This window comes from Sorex araneus, chromosome 4 (genome assembly GCF_027595985.1).
Source record: "Sorex araneus isolate mSorAra2 chromosome 4, mSorAra2.pri, whole genome shotgun sequence".
In the NCBI taxonomy this organism is placed as follows: Eukaryota; Metazoa; Chordata; class Mammalia; order Eulipotyphla; family Soricidae; genus Sorex; species Sorex araneus.
The window spans coordinates 39,811,074-39,825,221 of record NC_073305.1 but is presented as its reverse complement, the minus strand read 5'-3'; the positions used below and the strand labels follow the sequence as shown (position 1 = coordinate 39,825,221).

General features: G+C 41.7%; 1 protein-coding gene across 1 annotated transcript in view; it reads left to right on the top strand.

Annotated features, from left to right (window-relative positions):
* The window catches only part of ULK4 (unc-51 like kinase 4), a 575,532-nt gene that overhangs the window by 77,511 nt on the left and 483,873 nt on the right, over nt 1–14,148 (top strand). The window contains exons 18-19 of the mRNA XM_004614546.2: nt 5,093–5,200; nt 11,914–11,997. Coding sequence (XP_004614603.2) covers nt 5,093–5,200; nt 11,914–11,997 — 192 coding nt within the window. The remainder of the gene's footprint in view (nt 1–5,092; nt 5,201–11,913; nt 11,998–14,148) is intronic.

Sequence of the window (14,148 nt, the reverse complement as noted above, 5' to 3'; positions counted from 1 at the left end):
TTTGCATTTATTTGCTGTCTGTGGCCCCACAATCCTATTTTAATCTCTTTTAATTTCAGTGTTAGAAAGCCAAGTGAATTTTTATAGGAAAACATGAATAAGATCAATACCCACATATTGGTTGGATTTCTGGGTCTGAAGAACTCAGCAATCTATTTTACCATTTTCATTTTGTTTAGTATTGGCATTTTCAAACGTCATTGCACTTAGGTCGACACATGCTTTTTATCCTTCTTAGTAACTGTCATTCACGTACTGTATCTGTTTATTCTAATGATTTTTCTTCTTAATATCGATTCTTTAGAATCTGAAAATAACCGATAAAAAATGATACAAATTTAATTGCAGGTAAACATCTGCTATGTACTGTTGCTTGCTGTAAAAGAGGCCAGTGAATTACTGGGATGCTGTGGCACTGTGGTCATAGATGCTAAGTCGTGGGTCTGTTTATGGCACAAGGGTTCTCTTCATAGCCACTTCTCTTCTGCTCAGGACAGTTCAAATTGTTTTATTTCTTTAAGGGTTGTGGTATTAAAATGTTTTAAGTTTCCAGTGATGGTTACAGATTACAAAATGCCAGTGGATTAAGAAATAGAGAAATGTTACAGATCCCTGCCACTAATTTAGTGAAGCAGAAAGTTGTATCTGGGCTTGAGTACGTGGGAAATATGCAGAGAGATACCGTGGAAACTGTATTTGGTATTTGTTGGATTGGTGACATCTTGAAAAACTGTAGTACAATGGCACAACTGGGTCCATGGACACAGTTAAGAAATTGAATAGTTTCTTTTAAAATTCAGATAAAGAGTTAAGTGTTTTAGGATGACAATGTTACTGCACTAATTTTGGGAAGAAGCAGAACAGATTCAGCCCCACAAGGGTTCCTCAAGTTTTTTCCTCTGACCACACCCACCTCTCTTTCGTACGTGCCCTGACACCACCATGTACATGCTCTCCAGCTTGGCCATTCAGAAGATGTTCTAGGAATAGAATTATAGGATGTGCCTTCTTTTGGGTCTGGAGTTTTTCTTTTAGATTAATTCTCGGGAGCTTCATCTGGGTTGTGTATGGGTCAATGGTTTGTTCCTTTTGGGGAGGGGGATTATACTCAGGGTGCTCAGGGCTTATTCCTCACTGAGCTTCTGGTGGGCTCACTCCTGGTGGGCTCAGGTGATCATAGGTGGTACGGGGGATTGCAGCTGGGTCGTCTGCATGCAAGGCAAGCACTTTACCCACTGTACTATCTCGCCAGCCCTTCGTTTTTTCCTTTTTATTTATGGGAAGTATTTAGTGATGTGGTTTTACTATAGTTCATTTAATCATTTATCTCTTAAAAGGCATATGGGTTGTTTTTGAGTGACAGTTATGGAAAATAAGCTGTTATCAACCTTAATGTAAAAGTTTTGGGATGAGTTTTTGTCTCTCAAAGCTAAATTCTCAGGAACCAGGAAGTTGCTAGGTCCTGTTGGTTGCACGTCTAGTAGCTTTTTAAAAAATTATTATTGTTGTTGTTGTTTCCTCTTTTTTACAGTCAGCCAAACTATCTTCCAAAGTGACTATCATTTTACATCACCATGGACTTTGTATAAGTGATTCAGCTTCATAAGTATATCACTTAATTTTTCTCTTCATGCTCTTTTTTTTTTTTCTTTTTGGGTCACACCCGGCGATGCTCAGGGGTTACTCCTGTCTCTGCACTCAGGAATCACTCCTGGTGGTGCTCGGGGGACCATATGGGATGCTGGGAATCGAACCCGGGTCAGCCGCATGCAAGGCAAATGCCCTACCCGCTGTGCTATCGCTCCAGCCCCTCTTCATGCTCTTTTTATTTTATTTTAGACACCATGGTTTACAGTACTGATAGTGGCAGGGTTTTATGCATAAAACATTCCAGCACCACAATCTCTCCTGTGCTGGTATCTGCTTCGCTCTACCATTGTCCCAGTGTGCCCCTCCCCCCAGCCCCAGCCCTCTGGGGTTCTAAGCTTCCTTTGTTCTGTTTTTCTTTTTTTTTTTGAAAGTTTTATTTTTTTTTAAAATTTTTATTAAATCACCATGTGGAAAGTTGCAAAGTTCTCAGGTTTATATGTCAGTTATACAATATTCAAACACCCATCCCTTCACCAGTGCCCATATTCCACCACCAGAAACCCCAGTATACCCCCCGCCCCCACCCCCTACCCCCTACTGTATAACTAATGAATTTCACTTCATTTTTTCTTTACCTTGATTACATTCCATAATTCAACACAAAACTCACTATAGTTGACATAACTCTCTCTCTCTCTCTCTTTTTTTTTCTTTTTCCTTTTCCCTTTTTTTTTTCTTTTCCCCCCTCATCCCCCTTCCTGTGCCTCATAGTATGGTGTACGCCACGCCGCGTCGGCCAGCGTGGGGTTTTTGCTTAGTTCACAGTCCAGAGGTGGCTGCTACATTAAAAACCTTCAATATTTCAACAAAAACTTACTGTTATTATTTGGAGTTTCCCCCCCAAGTCAAACCTGTTCAAATGGAACCATTTCACATTGCTGACAATTATAAATGTTAAGTCACGCGGATGCGGCAGCGTCCGCGAGGTTTTGGATTTCTGTATAAAGTCCAGGGAAAATTCTGCCAGAAATTACATAGCCCAGCTCACAGTCCCAGTGCATTGCTGTAAGAAGTCTCTGATTTCAAAGTCTTTAGGCGCAGAGGGTCCGATTCGCGCTCAGCAGCTCCGGATTTATCTGGGCCGAGGGCGTGCCGGTTACGCCCCCTTCCCATGAGTTCCTGGGAGCCCCAAAAGTAAAATCCGACTACCTGTGGGTTTGGAGTCACAGAAGATGGCGCTTGCCACGTGGGTGCCGCCAGCCCGCCGCTTTCCGTGCAGGAAGACAGGGTGGGGAGGAAAAAAATCCACCCCCGGCAGCACAGAGTTGTAGCCCAGTTTGGTGTCCCAGTGCATTGCTATCGGATGCTGCGCTGGATGCCCGAATGTGTTACATCTTTGGAATCAAAGTCTTTAGGCGCAGAGGGTCCGATTCATGCTCAGCGGCTCCGTTGTTCTGTTTTTCATTTGCTTTTTGGTTTTTCTGATTTCATGAGTGACTGAACTTTTTGGGAGACTGTTTAGATTTTTGTAGTGTTTTTAACATGTCTCTATATGTAGTGGTCGTTCTAAATATTCTGCATGTGCCATTATAGAATTATACAAAATTTATCACAGCTTGTTGGTACCTGTATTTTACCAGTTTAGGTGAAAATATATTTATCTGTCTTCCAGTCCTTTAATTGCCCTAATTTTAATATAGTCATTTTAAACATTTATATTTAAATGCATTTAGTCCTTTAAATATATTTATTTAGCTCCTAGTTAGACCTTTTAATATCTTGCTTCAGCCATCAAACATAGTTTAAAAACTTGATAGAAGGAAAATCTGTTTTATTTACTTATATTTTTACTTGTGAATTTGCTTCATTCTTGCTGGGATAACGTTTTTATATTATTATTTTCTGTTTAGGATAATTTCCTTAAGCCATTATTTTTGTTTAGGTGTACTGGTAACAAACTGCTATTTTCGTAGACCAAAATATGAGAGAATATTTTTTTGATTTTCTTGTAAACTTAAAAAAGTTTTAGGCACTGTGATTTAATTATGTCTCCAGCTCCTCCAGTATTGTTATACTCAGTTCTGTATAGAACATTGTTAATTTTAGATGCTTTGTGTGATACTGTGGCTCAGTAAAGGTAGGCGTGAAAAGGAAACATTATAGAACTGAGTTGCTGCCAAAGTCTGATCTGATTTACGTGATTCCTTTTTTTTTTTCTTTTTGGGTCACACCTGGATATGCACAGGGGTTACTCCTGACTCTGCACTCAGGAATCACCCCTGGCAGTGCTTAGGGGACCATAGGGATGCTGGGAATTGAACCTGGGTCAACCTCGTGCAGGGCAAACGCCCTACCCGCTGTGTTATTGCTCCAGTCCCTACATGATTCCTTTAACCTCCTAAAAGCCTTAGATGATGAACTTGTATGTGAAGGAGGGGTTGGGGAATTTACACATTGTGGTATATCTGTACAGGGGAATATTAGTCAGCAGTAGTAAAAAACTATTACTATAACATGGCTGAATCACAAGTGCATTATGCTAAGTGAAAGGGGCCAGATAGGGGCTGGCGCAATAGTACAGTAGGTAGGGCATTTGCCATGCATGCAGCAGACCTGGGTTTCATCTCTGGCATCCCATGTGGTCCCCCTAGCACCACCAGGAGTAATTCTTGAGTGCAGAGCCAGGAGAAACCCATGAGCATAGCAGGATATGACCCAAAAAGGCAAAATAGAAAAAAAAAACAAAAAAAAATAAAGTCATATTCATATTATAGGATCCTATTTACACGAGCCTTAGAAGATGTCAGTTAACAGCAAAAAGCAAATTGGTGGCTGTCTGGGGAGAAGAGGGAGTTGAATGCAGATGAGATGGTCACTAAGGGAACTTGAGGAAGTACTTAAAGGAGCTGTTCTCTTAATTATGGTGATCACTGTATCACTGTCATCCCGTTGCTCATCGATTTGCTCAAGTGGGCACCAGTAATGTTTCCATTGTGAGACTAGTTGTTACTGTTTTTGGCATATCAAATACGCCATGGGTAGTTTCCAAGGCTCTGCCATGCGGGCGAGATACAGAGTTTGCCAGGCTATTTTGCAATTGTGTACACACATCATATGTATCTAAATGTATACTTTAAGCATCTGAAGTTTATTGCATGGCAGAACTGAATAAAATGGTTTTTAAAAAATAATACATCCACAACTATTCCTCCGGGATGTGACTATTTTAAGACAGCTATTGTAGCTATCCTACCAAGACCTTGCTCGGCTCGGCTCATGCCTTCTCCTTGAGCCATATTTCCAGCCTCTTCATATGGTATGTAGATTTTTTTTTTAACATTCATCTGGGAGAGTTCTTTGTAGTTTAGGAGCCATACCCATGTTTTGAAAAGAATTTGGAGACTAGTTGGAAGGTAAGTTTTGCAGTTTGTCTTGTCTTTTGTACTGTGTAAAGAACTGAGAGATACATATGCAATAATACACATTTCTTTTCTCTTTTCAGGCAATTGTTATCTTAACTGAATTAATTAGGGAAAATTTCAGGAACAGCAAATTAAAACAGTGCCTTTTACCAGCCCTCGGGGAGCTGATCTATCTTGTAGCCACCCAGGTGAGACTGTCTGATTAAGTCTATTGCTGTTTGACATGTTCTGACATATCCTGGCTGACAAATATTAATATCCTATAAAAGTTTTTTGACTTTGCCCCTTGGAGCATGCCTAAGGAATGTAAGAAAAATTTTACATCTGGGAAAGCGAAGGTGTTCAGTGTCTTTCTGTCTACCTATCCTTGTCTCTCTACCCCTCTTTCCCAGCATCTCTTTACTTTTATAATGTAGGAGATTCTCAGGCTATTTATATCCTGGGGAAAAATATATATGAATATGTATACTTTTTATATATAGGGTTTTTTTTTGGGTGAGGAGCACACCTGGCTATGCTTAGGTCTTATTCCTGGCTCTTCATCCTGGGGTCACTTCTGGTCGGGTTCGGGGACCGAGTGGGATGCCAGGGATTGAACATGGGCTGGCCTCCTGCAAGGTAAGCACCCTACCTGCTGCACTCTCTCTCTGGCTCCTCAGGCTATATTTAAAAACCGGCAGACCGAAAGTATCCCCACACTCCCCAGTACTCCTCTGTTGCTGTCATTTTTGACTCCAGGCAAGAGGAGGTCATTAGTTCTCTCAGTATAAAAGCTCCATTTCAGCTCTACTTGCACCTACTCTGTGCAAATATAGCTCTTACCATGGCCATGAGAATTTGCAGCTACAGAATTTGACATCTCATTTCTGAAGTTACAATATGGAGTGCTACCGAGTTCAATAATTGATGAAGTTTTTTTAGAATATTATTGAATATATGCTGGTAAATTATGAATTATTTATTTCATGTGATACTCTGAGAGTTTTAAATAAGTTATCATTTTATCAGGAAATTCTTTCATTGTATGTAAGTTTTGGTTCTAGAACTTGACTGAATGTTACATAACTTGAGTATCTTTAATATCTAATTTAAATTGATTTTCTAAATAGTCATCTTTTTAAGGTGACTATCACAATTGCTTAAAATCTCAGTATTTAAAAATAATTTAGTTCCATACTATTAACAGTATAGCAGATCTTTTCTTTTGATAATGCCATTACTGTTTCTGGCCCTTTGCATATCAAAATAAATTTTAGAATCAGCTTGTCTACTCTAATTCTGTAGATGATCTTTTTTTTTAAAAAAAGGTTGAATTGGTTATGCATACCAATTTGGGAAGTACTGATGTCTTCATGATTTTCAGTCTTCCACTGCAGTTTTGAAGTTGTACTGAAACTTGCCTTTTCCAGTGTCTCAGCTGGAAAAGCATTGCTGCATGGTATTTCGTCCTCCAGTACACAAGATTGGCATTTCCACCTATTAAAATTATCTTCACTACAGTAATTTAATTATGTCCATGAAGCTTTTGCACATATTTATCTTCGAAGTTACTCTTAGGCTATTATATATTTTGGAAGACAACACATTCATGAAGTTAGAAAGCTAGGAGGCAAAGAAAGGTATGCAGGAAAAAAATCTCTTTGCTATTTTTGTCTCCCATCTGCCTAGTTCCCAAACAAATAGCTATTGTAATTACTTATATTTATGGAGTTACTTCTGTACATTTGAGCAAATAGAAATGATAACTTCTGTTTTGTCATTCTATTGAGCAGGTAGAAGTTTGTCTTTTTTACTTAGTAGTTATTTATCATTAAAAATAGGATATAGGTGGGTTGAAGAGATGATACAGGGGTTAAGGTCTTTGCCCTGCACACAGCCGACCCCACTTCAATCCCGGGGACCATATGGTCCCCAAGCACTGAAGCATAGAGCCAAGACTAAGCCTTAAGCGCTGTCAGGTGTAGCCCCCCAACCAAGAGCAACAGCGACAACAAGACCTTATTGGAACCTCGAGACTAATGTAGTGGCTGACGAACACCTGCCTTGCAAGCATATGGCCATGAATTTAAATTCCTAGTGACCAACATGCTGAGTGTGATCCTAGTAGCTCTGCTGGCTGTTATTTCCACTCTCCGTGATTTCCAGTGACACCACAACCAGGTGAGTGTATGAGCACCACGAAGGAGTGTAAACCCTGGTCAGCACCACAGCCAGGAAGCCGGCCTTGTAAGCATTGCAACTATAACTTGCTTCACGTTAAGAGTGCTCTCTCTCGGGGCTGGAAAGATAGTACAGCCAGTAGGGCATTTGCCTGGCATGTGGCTGACTCAGTCCCTAGCACCCCAGACAGTCCCCAGAGCCTCTCTAGGAGTGATTCTCTGAGCATAGAGCCAGGAGGAGTAAGACCAGAACACCACGAGGTATTGCCCCCAAACCAACCAAACAAACAAACAAACAACCAAAATAAAAAGTGTTCCCTTCATTGAGCACCTCTGCAAACACCACAACTGAAAGAGTCAAACCTCAGCGAGCAGGGTGGTCAGGTGACCTCAATCTGATATGCAACCCCAGTTATCCCTGAAACTTAATGCTAGCACTGCAGCAATGTATGGAACCCCAGTCATTGCAGCAACATCAGCAGCCACCACATCCCTGGCACTGAGGCCTGCCCATCCTCTACCCTTCCCAACTGGGTAAGTGTGTGGAGAGTATGCAGTGTTTACAATAGAGCTGTTTTTTTCTTCTTTTTTTTGTTTTCTGGGGTACACCCAGCTGCACTCAGGGCTTACTCATGGCTCTGTGCTCAGGGATCACTCCTGTCAGGGCTTAGGAGACCACATGAGATGCCAGGGATCGAACCCAGGTTGACTGAGGGCAACGTAAGCCCCTTACCCCACTGTACTATCTCTCCACCTTCCTAGAACTATTTCTTTTGTTTATTTTTGGGGGTTACTTTCTGGTGATGCTCAGGGATTACTCCTGACTCTGCACTAAGGAATCACTCCTGGCAGACCTCAGAGACCAGATCGGCTGAGGGCAAGGCAAGTACCTTACCTACTGTACTACTGCTCTGGCTCCTAGAATTATTTCTTACTAGACATGTACACTAGAATGTTTTTTAAGAGTGCATGTGAGTGGGTCTTTCTTGTCCAGTACTCGGAGTTCTTTTCGTCCCTACTTACTTCTTGTACTGAACATCCTCTTGTGTGTTGTTTCATGAAAGGTAGTTTTCCTTAGAGTTCTTTGAACTTAGGGTGGGGAGTTTATTTTTGCTTTACTGTTACTTTGACCCTCATGGCTTTAACATGAAAACTCTGATTTACCATGTTTATAAGCCTTCAGAGCTAAAAGCAAATTCCCAAACTGAGTTTAATCCCTTCATGCTGGCAGTGGTATACTCTTTTGACTTGATAATTCTTTGTGTTTTTTTTTTGTCAGCTCTCTGAGGCAGTTGAAGGATGTCAGAATAAAGCTAGTAGCTTTCATTAGAAGAGTGGTCAGTTACTTAATCTGACTTCATATCAAGATAAAGCCTACTCTAATTTGTGGGTATCTTATATTTTGCACCCCACATAAACTGAGGTAGAAATGGCATACAATAAAGTACTAACTTTATAAGAATATATTTAGGTTTTAATACCTATATAAACCCCTGAAGCCATCACCACAACCGGGATAATAGACATGCGTGTCTATTACCTCCAAGAGTTTCCTGAGACGTGTAATGCATCCCTCCTGCTTCTCTCTCTGCTCTAGGTAACCCTTGATTTGCTCTCTCTCCTATTAGCCTAGTTTGCATTTCCTAGACTCTTACACAAATGGAACCACTCAGAATCAATATTCCTATTTCTTTTAAACAAGGAAGGTTTTTTTCCCTTGGTATTTATTCTAATGGGATGTAAACTAAGCTTTTTAAATAAATGGATGATTCTGTGGCCAGGACCTTTGACCACATCTACAACTGTTGGCCAGAAAAGGAAGTTATGTTCCTGGGTCCATGAAACTGAGCTGCTTAGCCAAGTGAGATGTCTTTTTCTTGATCTGAAGAGCAATGGGAAAGTCATCACGTACTTTTATGAAGGGGAGCAATGCCATCTGATTTAAATGCCAAGAAAATTAAATTAACCCCTGGAAAAATGGTTTGAACTGAGTAAATCCACATACAGACTTATTTTCTTGTAAACAAGTGATATAAATTTTAAAGTATTGAAGTTTTCCAGTCATATAAATGTTTTCTCATAATTTTCTTAGTAGCACTGTCTTTTCTCTGCATTGTTAAGAACACATTGCAAATCCATTTACTATGCAAAATATGTGTTAATTATTTGTTAATGTAGGGTCTGAGGTAAAAAGGATATTAGTCCTGTTAAGGTCAAGTTGTTTGTGGAAGGGATGGAGAGATAGTACAAGGGTTAGGGCACTTGCCTTTCATAGAGTTGACCTTCTTTCAGACCTCTGTCCAGTTTTCCACACCATGCATGATCTCCCAGACACCACCAGGAATAATCCCTGGGCACAAAACCAGGAGTAAGCCTTAAGTACAGCTCAGGTGTGGCCTCACCAACCCCAACCCAACCCCCCCTTCGCCTTTACCCCCATCCCCCAAATTATCTATGGACTATTAACTACATGGTGATTGGTACTGCTTAATGTTTGAAAAACAAACCCAGTGTTTGTTTTTCACATGTCCAGCTATACTTTGTTTAAATGTGCAGAAGATGGAGAATGGTAAGAGGATACTGAGAGCATAAATGAGAGTAGTGTAGGAATACAATTAGGAGAGAGAAATGAGTATTTCAGGGAAGGAAATGTAAGTAGAACTGAAAGCCGCTTAAGGTTAGAGAAAAAGGACTGTTAAGACTCCGTTGTATTAAGTTGAAATTTACTGTAAGTCCGTATATTTCCCTGACTCATGTTCTATGAGTCACTCAGATCACTCCGGATAGTGCTCAGGGGACCATATGGGGTGCCGGGAATGGAACCTCAGTAAGGCAAGTGCCCTACCTGCTGTTCTCTCTCTTGTGACAACCTTGTGGCCTTAGTCACAGAGTAGTCCAGGGGTTTGGTTGATCCAATTTTACAAGCTCCATAATGATGGAGCAAAAATAGGGTGAAGTGGGGGGAGGGCACAGTTTGAATAGACCCCTTCAGAGAGAAACTGAAGGCCGGAAGCGTGTCACTGGGGTCGAAGATGCTGTCCTGGAGGATTCTCTGTGAACCTGGCACACTCTAATGGCCCAGCCGCCCGAGGGCAAGCCTGGAGGAAATAAGCCTCAGGAAAGGGAAGATGGAAGACCCCGGCCTTGGAAACTTCTGGCAGGAGTGGGCCAAAGAGTGATGCGCTGGGGAACCCCAAAGACCTGGAACGGAAGGGGGTCATAGACTATGTGTGGGTGGGGTGGGAATTGGGGAGTGGAGTGCTAGACAGAGGCCAGTGATGTTGAAGGAAGGTTGAAATATCTGCTAGTTTTTGCATAAGTGAGTTGGAATGAAGAAGTTGTGACACACTGGAAGCTAAATTGGGCGATGACTTAGGAAAAAATAATTTTTTTAATGCGAATCAGCTCCTGATGTTAAATGACTAGACCAGCGTTTCTCAACAGGGGACCATATTATTTCCTCTCTTCCTCCCTCCCTCCCTATTTCCTTCTTCCGTCCCTCCTTCCCTCTCTCCCCAGAGGTGCTAAATTATTCCCAATTTAGTATTTGGGAGTTGCTTCCTCTAAGCTCAGGGGATCTTTTAGTGCTGGGGATTGTACCCAGGTGTCCAGCGCGCAAAGCAGTGCTCTGGCCTAGCACTGAGCTGTCTCCTTAGCCCATTTGGACAGTCTTAAATAAATATGTTCTCTTAAACTAATTTCTTTTCCTTTTAAAAGGTTAGTTGCCCTTTTCTCATACCTTTCAGAGTGGCATCTGATTTATTTTGTGCTTTTATTTGATAGATTGTGGGGGTATTCTTAGTTAGTTCCCTCATTTAGTTCTTTGGAGAGTTGTTATTGATGTCTTTCTGTTTGTTGTTGTATTTGGGCCACACCTGGTGATGCTCAGGGGTTACTCCTGGGTTTGTACTCAGAAATCTCTCCTGGTAGTGCTTGGGACCCAGATGGCGTGCTGGGGGTCGAAGCCAGGTTGGCCATGTGCAAGGCGAGTATGCCCTTCCCGCTGTACTATCTCTCAGGCCTGCTTATATCTTTAAGATGAACATACCTGTGAAATGGGCTGGAGCAATAGCACAGCGGGTAGGGCTTGCACGTGTCTGACCTGGGTTTGATTCCTCCGTCCCTCTCAGAGAGCCTGACAAGGCTACCGACAGTATCTCGCCCGCACGGCAGAGCCTGGCAAGCTACCCGTGGTGTATTCGATATGCCAAAAACAGTACCAAGTCTTACAATGGAGACGTTACTGGTGCCTACTCAAGAAAATCGATGAGCAATGGGATGACAGTGATACAATGACAGTAATACCTGCGAAAACCACATTTGCTTATTCTTATTTGGCTCATTGTCTTATGGACCATCCTGACTATACATTCTGTACTTTGAAATTCAGCCCAGATAATAGGATGCCTTTTGGGTAGTATACCTGTGTATACATCTACAGATATCAATGGGGTGGCTTCTCTGTCCCTGAGAACCTGTTGACATTTCCTAGTTCTTTCCATCTTGCTTTTGATGAGGAACTCTCTTCAAGATCATACATAACACAAGGATAAAAATAGAAGAAACTCCATGCATGGATGATACAGTGAGTGGCCTTGAATTGTTGGGTAGTCACTGGAGCTTTGACTCGAACATTAAGAGGTTTCAGATAGTTTGTGTATCTGTAACGGTGCCTGTTTCTGGAATGGGTTAATATCTTTTGTGCAGTTAACTTCTTTGCCTTTCCTTTCACTTCATTTTAGGAAGAAAAAAAAAAGAGCCCCAGAGAACGCTGGACGGTTCCCTTGGCAGCCTATACAGTGCTAATGAGGTGCCTTCGGGAAGGGGTAAGGCTTCTTTGTTGTCCTCCATAGATGCCTGCAATTGTAATAACCCTTCAGGCACTGTGCGAAGATTGTAGCCTGCAGCAGTGCAGGGGCTCATCAAGCCAGAATTGCTCCTGAATTTAAATATCCTGACTGAGCCATGGAGCCGGTGACCTATGGTGGAGTGGAGAAAGCATCAAGATAAGCCAGATTTCTTCTCACTTGCTTGTTTAAATGTCTTACTATTTGAAAGATGAGCACAAGTGGAAAAAAAAACAACCCAGCTTTTAATAATATATTCTTAATTCTCCCCACTTTTAAAGTTGCAGATGCGTGAGTACATCCAGCAGGGTGTCCGCAGCGAATTTTCTGTGACCCACAGAAGCTCTGGGATTATCTTGTTAGGTTGCCATTCCGCTGTTCAGACACAGGGGAGCTGCTGCCGATTTTAATATTAAATCGTATTTATGATCTGATGTAATTTTAAAATATATTCTTATCACCTCGTAAGCTACTGTTAATGTCCAGAACCAGTTGGAAACCATCTGATTTGTATCACTAGCTCCCGTGTCTGACTATGTAAAAGGATTAGTAGTTGACCTAAAAGGCTGGCATTTTATATTTGTTTTAAGCCATTTGACATTGTTTTACCCAAGGCAAAGCCATAGGCTAAAAAGCATGCCTTAAGGAATGGGAAAGCTGTGTCATAACAAACATCTTCTTTCTGAGTTTATTATGATTCTGTGTTACATGGTAATGGAAAAATATTCCAAGTGTGGATGAGCTCCAAGGTTTCCCTGGTGATCCATAAGTGAGGTTAAAACACTTCCTAGTCTGTAGGGTTGATGTTTTTAATCAGTTGCCATTACATAATATGAATGAAGTCAACAATTTATACTTCATCAATAAAATGGGAACTAAGTCATTTGTATCTACAGCCAAAATATTGTTGGCTTTTTAATAAAAAAGGCCTAATTGGAGGGCACGGCAGAATCTCCAGCCCCCATGCCAGGTTGTCTTCACCAGTGCCCCTCGGAGGGGGGCAGGTTGAGTCTCTCTCCTCGTCCCAAGCAGAACCCCAGCAACTGAAAAGCTCCAGAACCCAACCACAGACATGCTCAAGGTCACTCTCCACATGCTCGGACAAGCCTCATACGTGAAGGAACCAGTAGAGGAACCCAGGTACGTGGGACCCGTGGCTGAGATCTCCAAGCCTGCTCAGATTGGGACTGGGCCTCCTCTACCCAGATCCCCAGTTTTCTAGTAGCTTGGCAGTCACACCCACAAACTGCTCCCTGATGCTATATAATCTCATCAAAGGCCAAGATCTAGAGACTATAAGACAAAGCTCCCGGAAGAGAGTGATGCAGAATCTCGCACAGCAGAGCCTGGCAAGCTACCCGTGGCGTATTCGATATGCCAAAAACAGTGACAATAGTGGGCCTCATTCCCCTGACCTTGAGTGCGACAGGGATGAACTAAGACATTACTGGCGCTCACTTGAGCAAATCTATGAGCAAGGATGACAGTGATACAGTGATACAGTGAATTGGGGGCATGTGGATGAAGATGGTGAAATTTCTGTTTGCACACAAATCTCACCTACTGTGGGAAATGAAAAATCTAAAAATATAAAGTTAGATGGCGAAAGTGATAGTACAGGAGTTATGACATTTGCCTTGCGTGTGGTTGACCCCAGTTCAGTCCTGGGAACTATGTAGGGTCCCCGAAGTCTGTGGTCTGTAAACGTAGTTGAGAGTAAGCAACGGTGTCCATTGGGTGTGGCCCCAAAGCCCCAAATAATGTAGAGTATGTCAAATATATAAATGAAACAAAAGAAAGCAAAGTAACTCAAAGGACATAGGAAGTCTCTTAAAAAATGTTTTTTTGGTTTGGTTTTTGGGTCCTTCTGGTGGTGGTCAGGGACTCTTTCTTGTGTGGATTGCTCCTAATAATGCCCAGTGGACTGTGTGGTACAGGAGACCTAACCTGGGCCTCCTACATGCAGAGCATGCATTTAACTCTCTCAATATCAATGAAAAAGACTTTAAATTTTTTTTTTAGTGGTGCCAGGAATAAAACTCAGGATGTCATATATACAAGGCAAACACTCTATTGCTGAACTGTATTGCTTGCCTAGGAACTCTTAAAAATGTAAAAATAAGGGGCTGG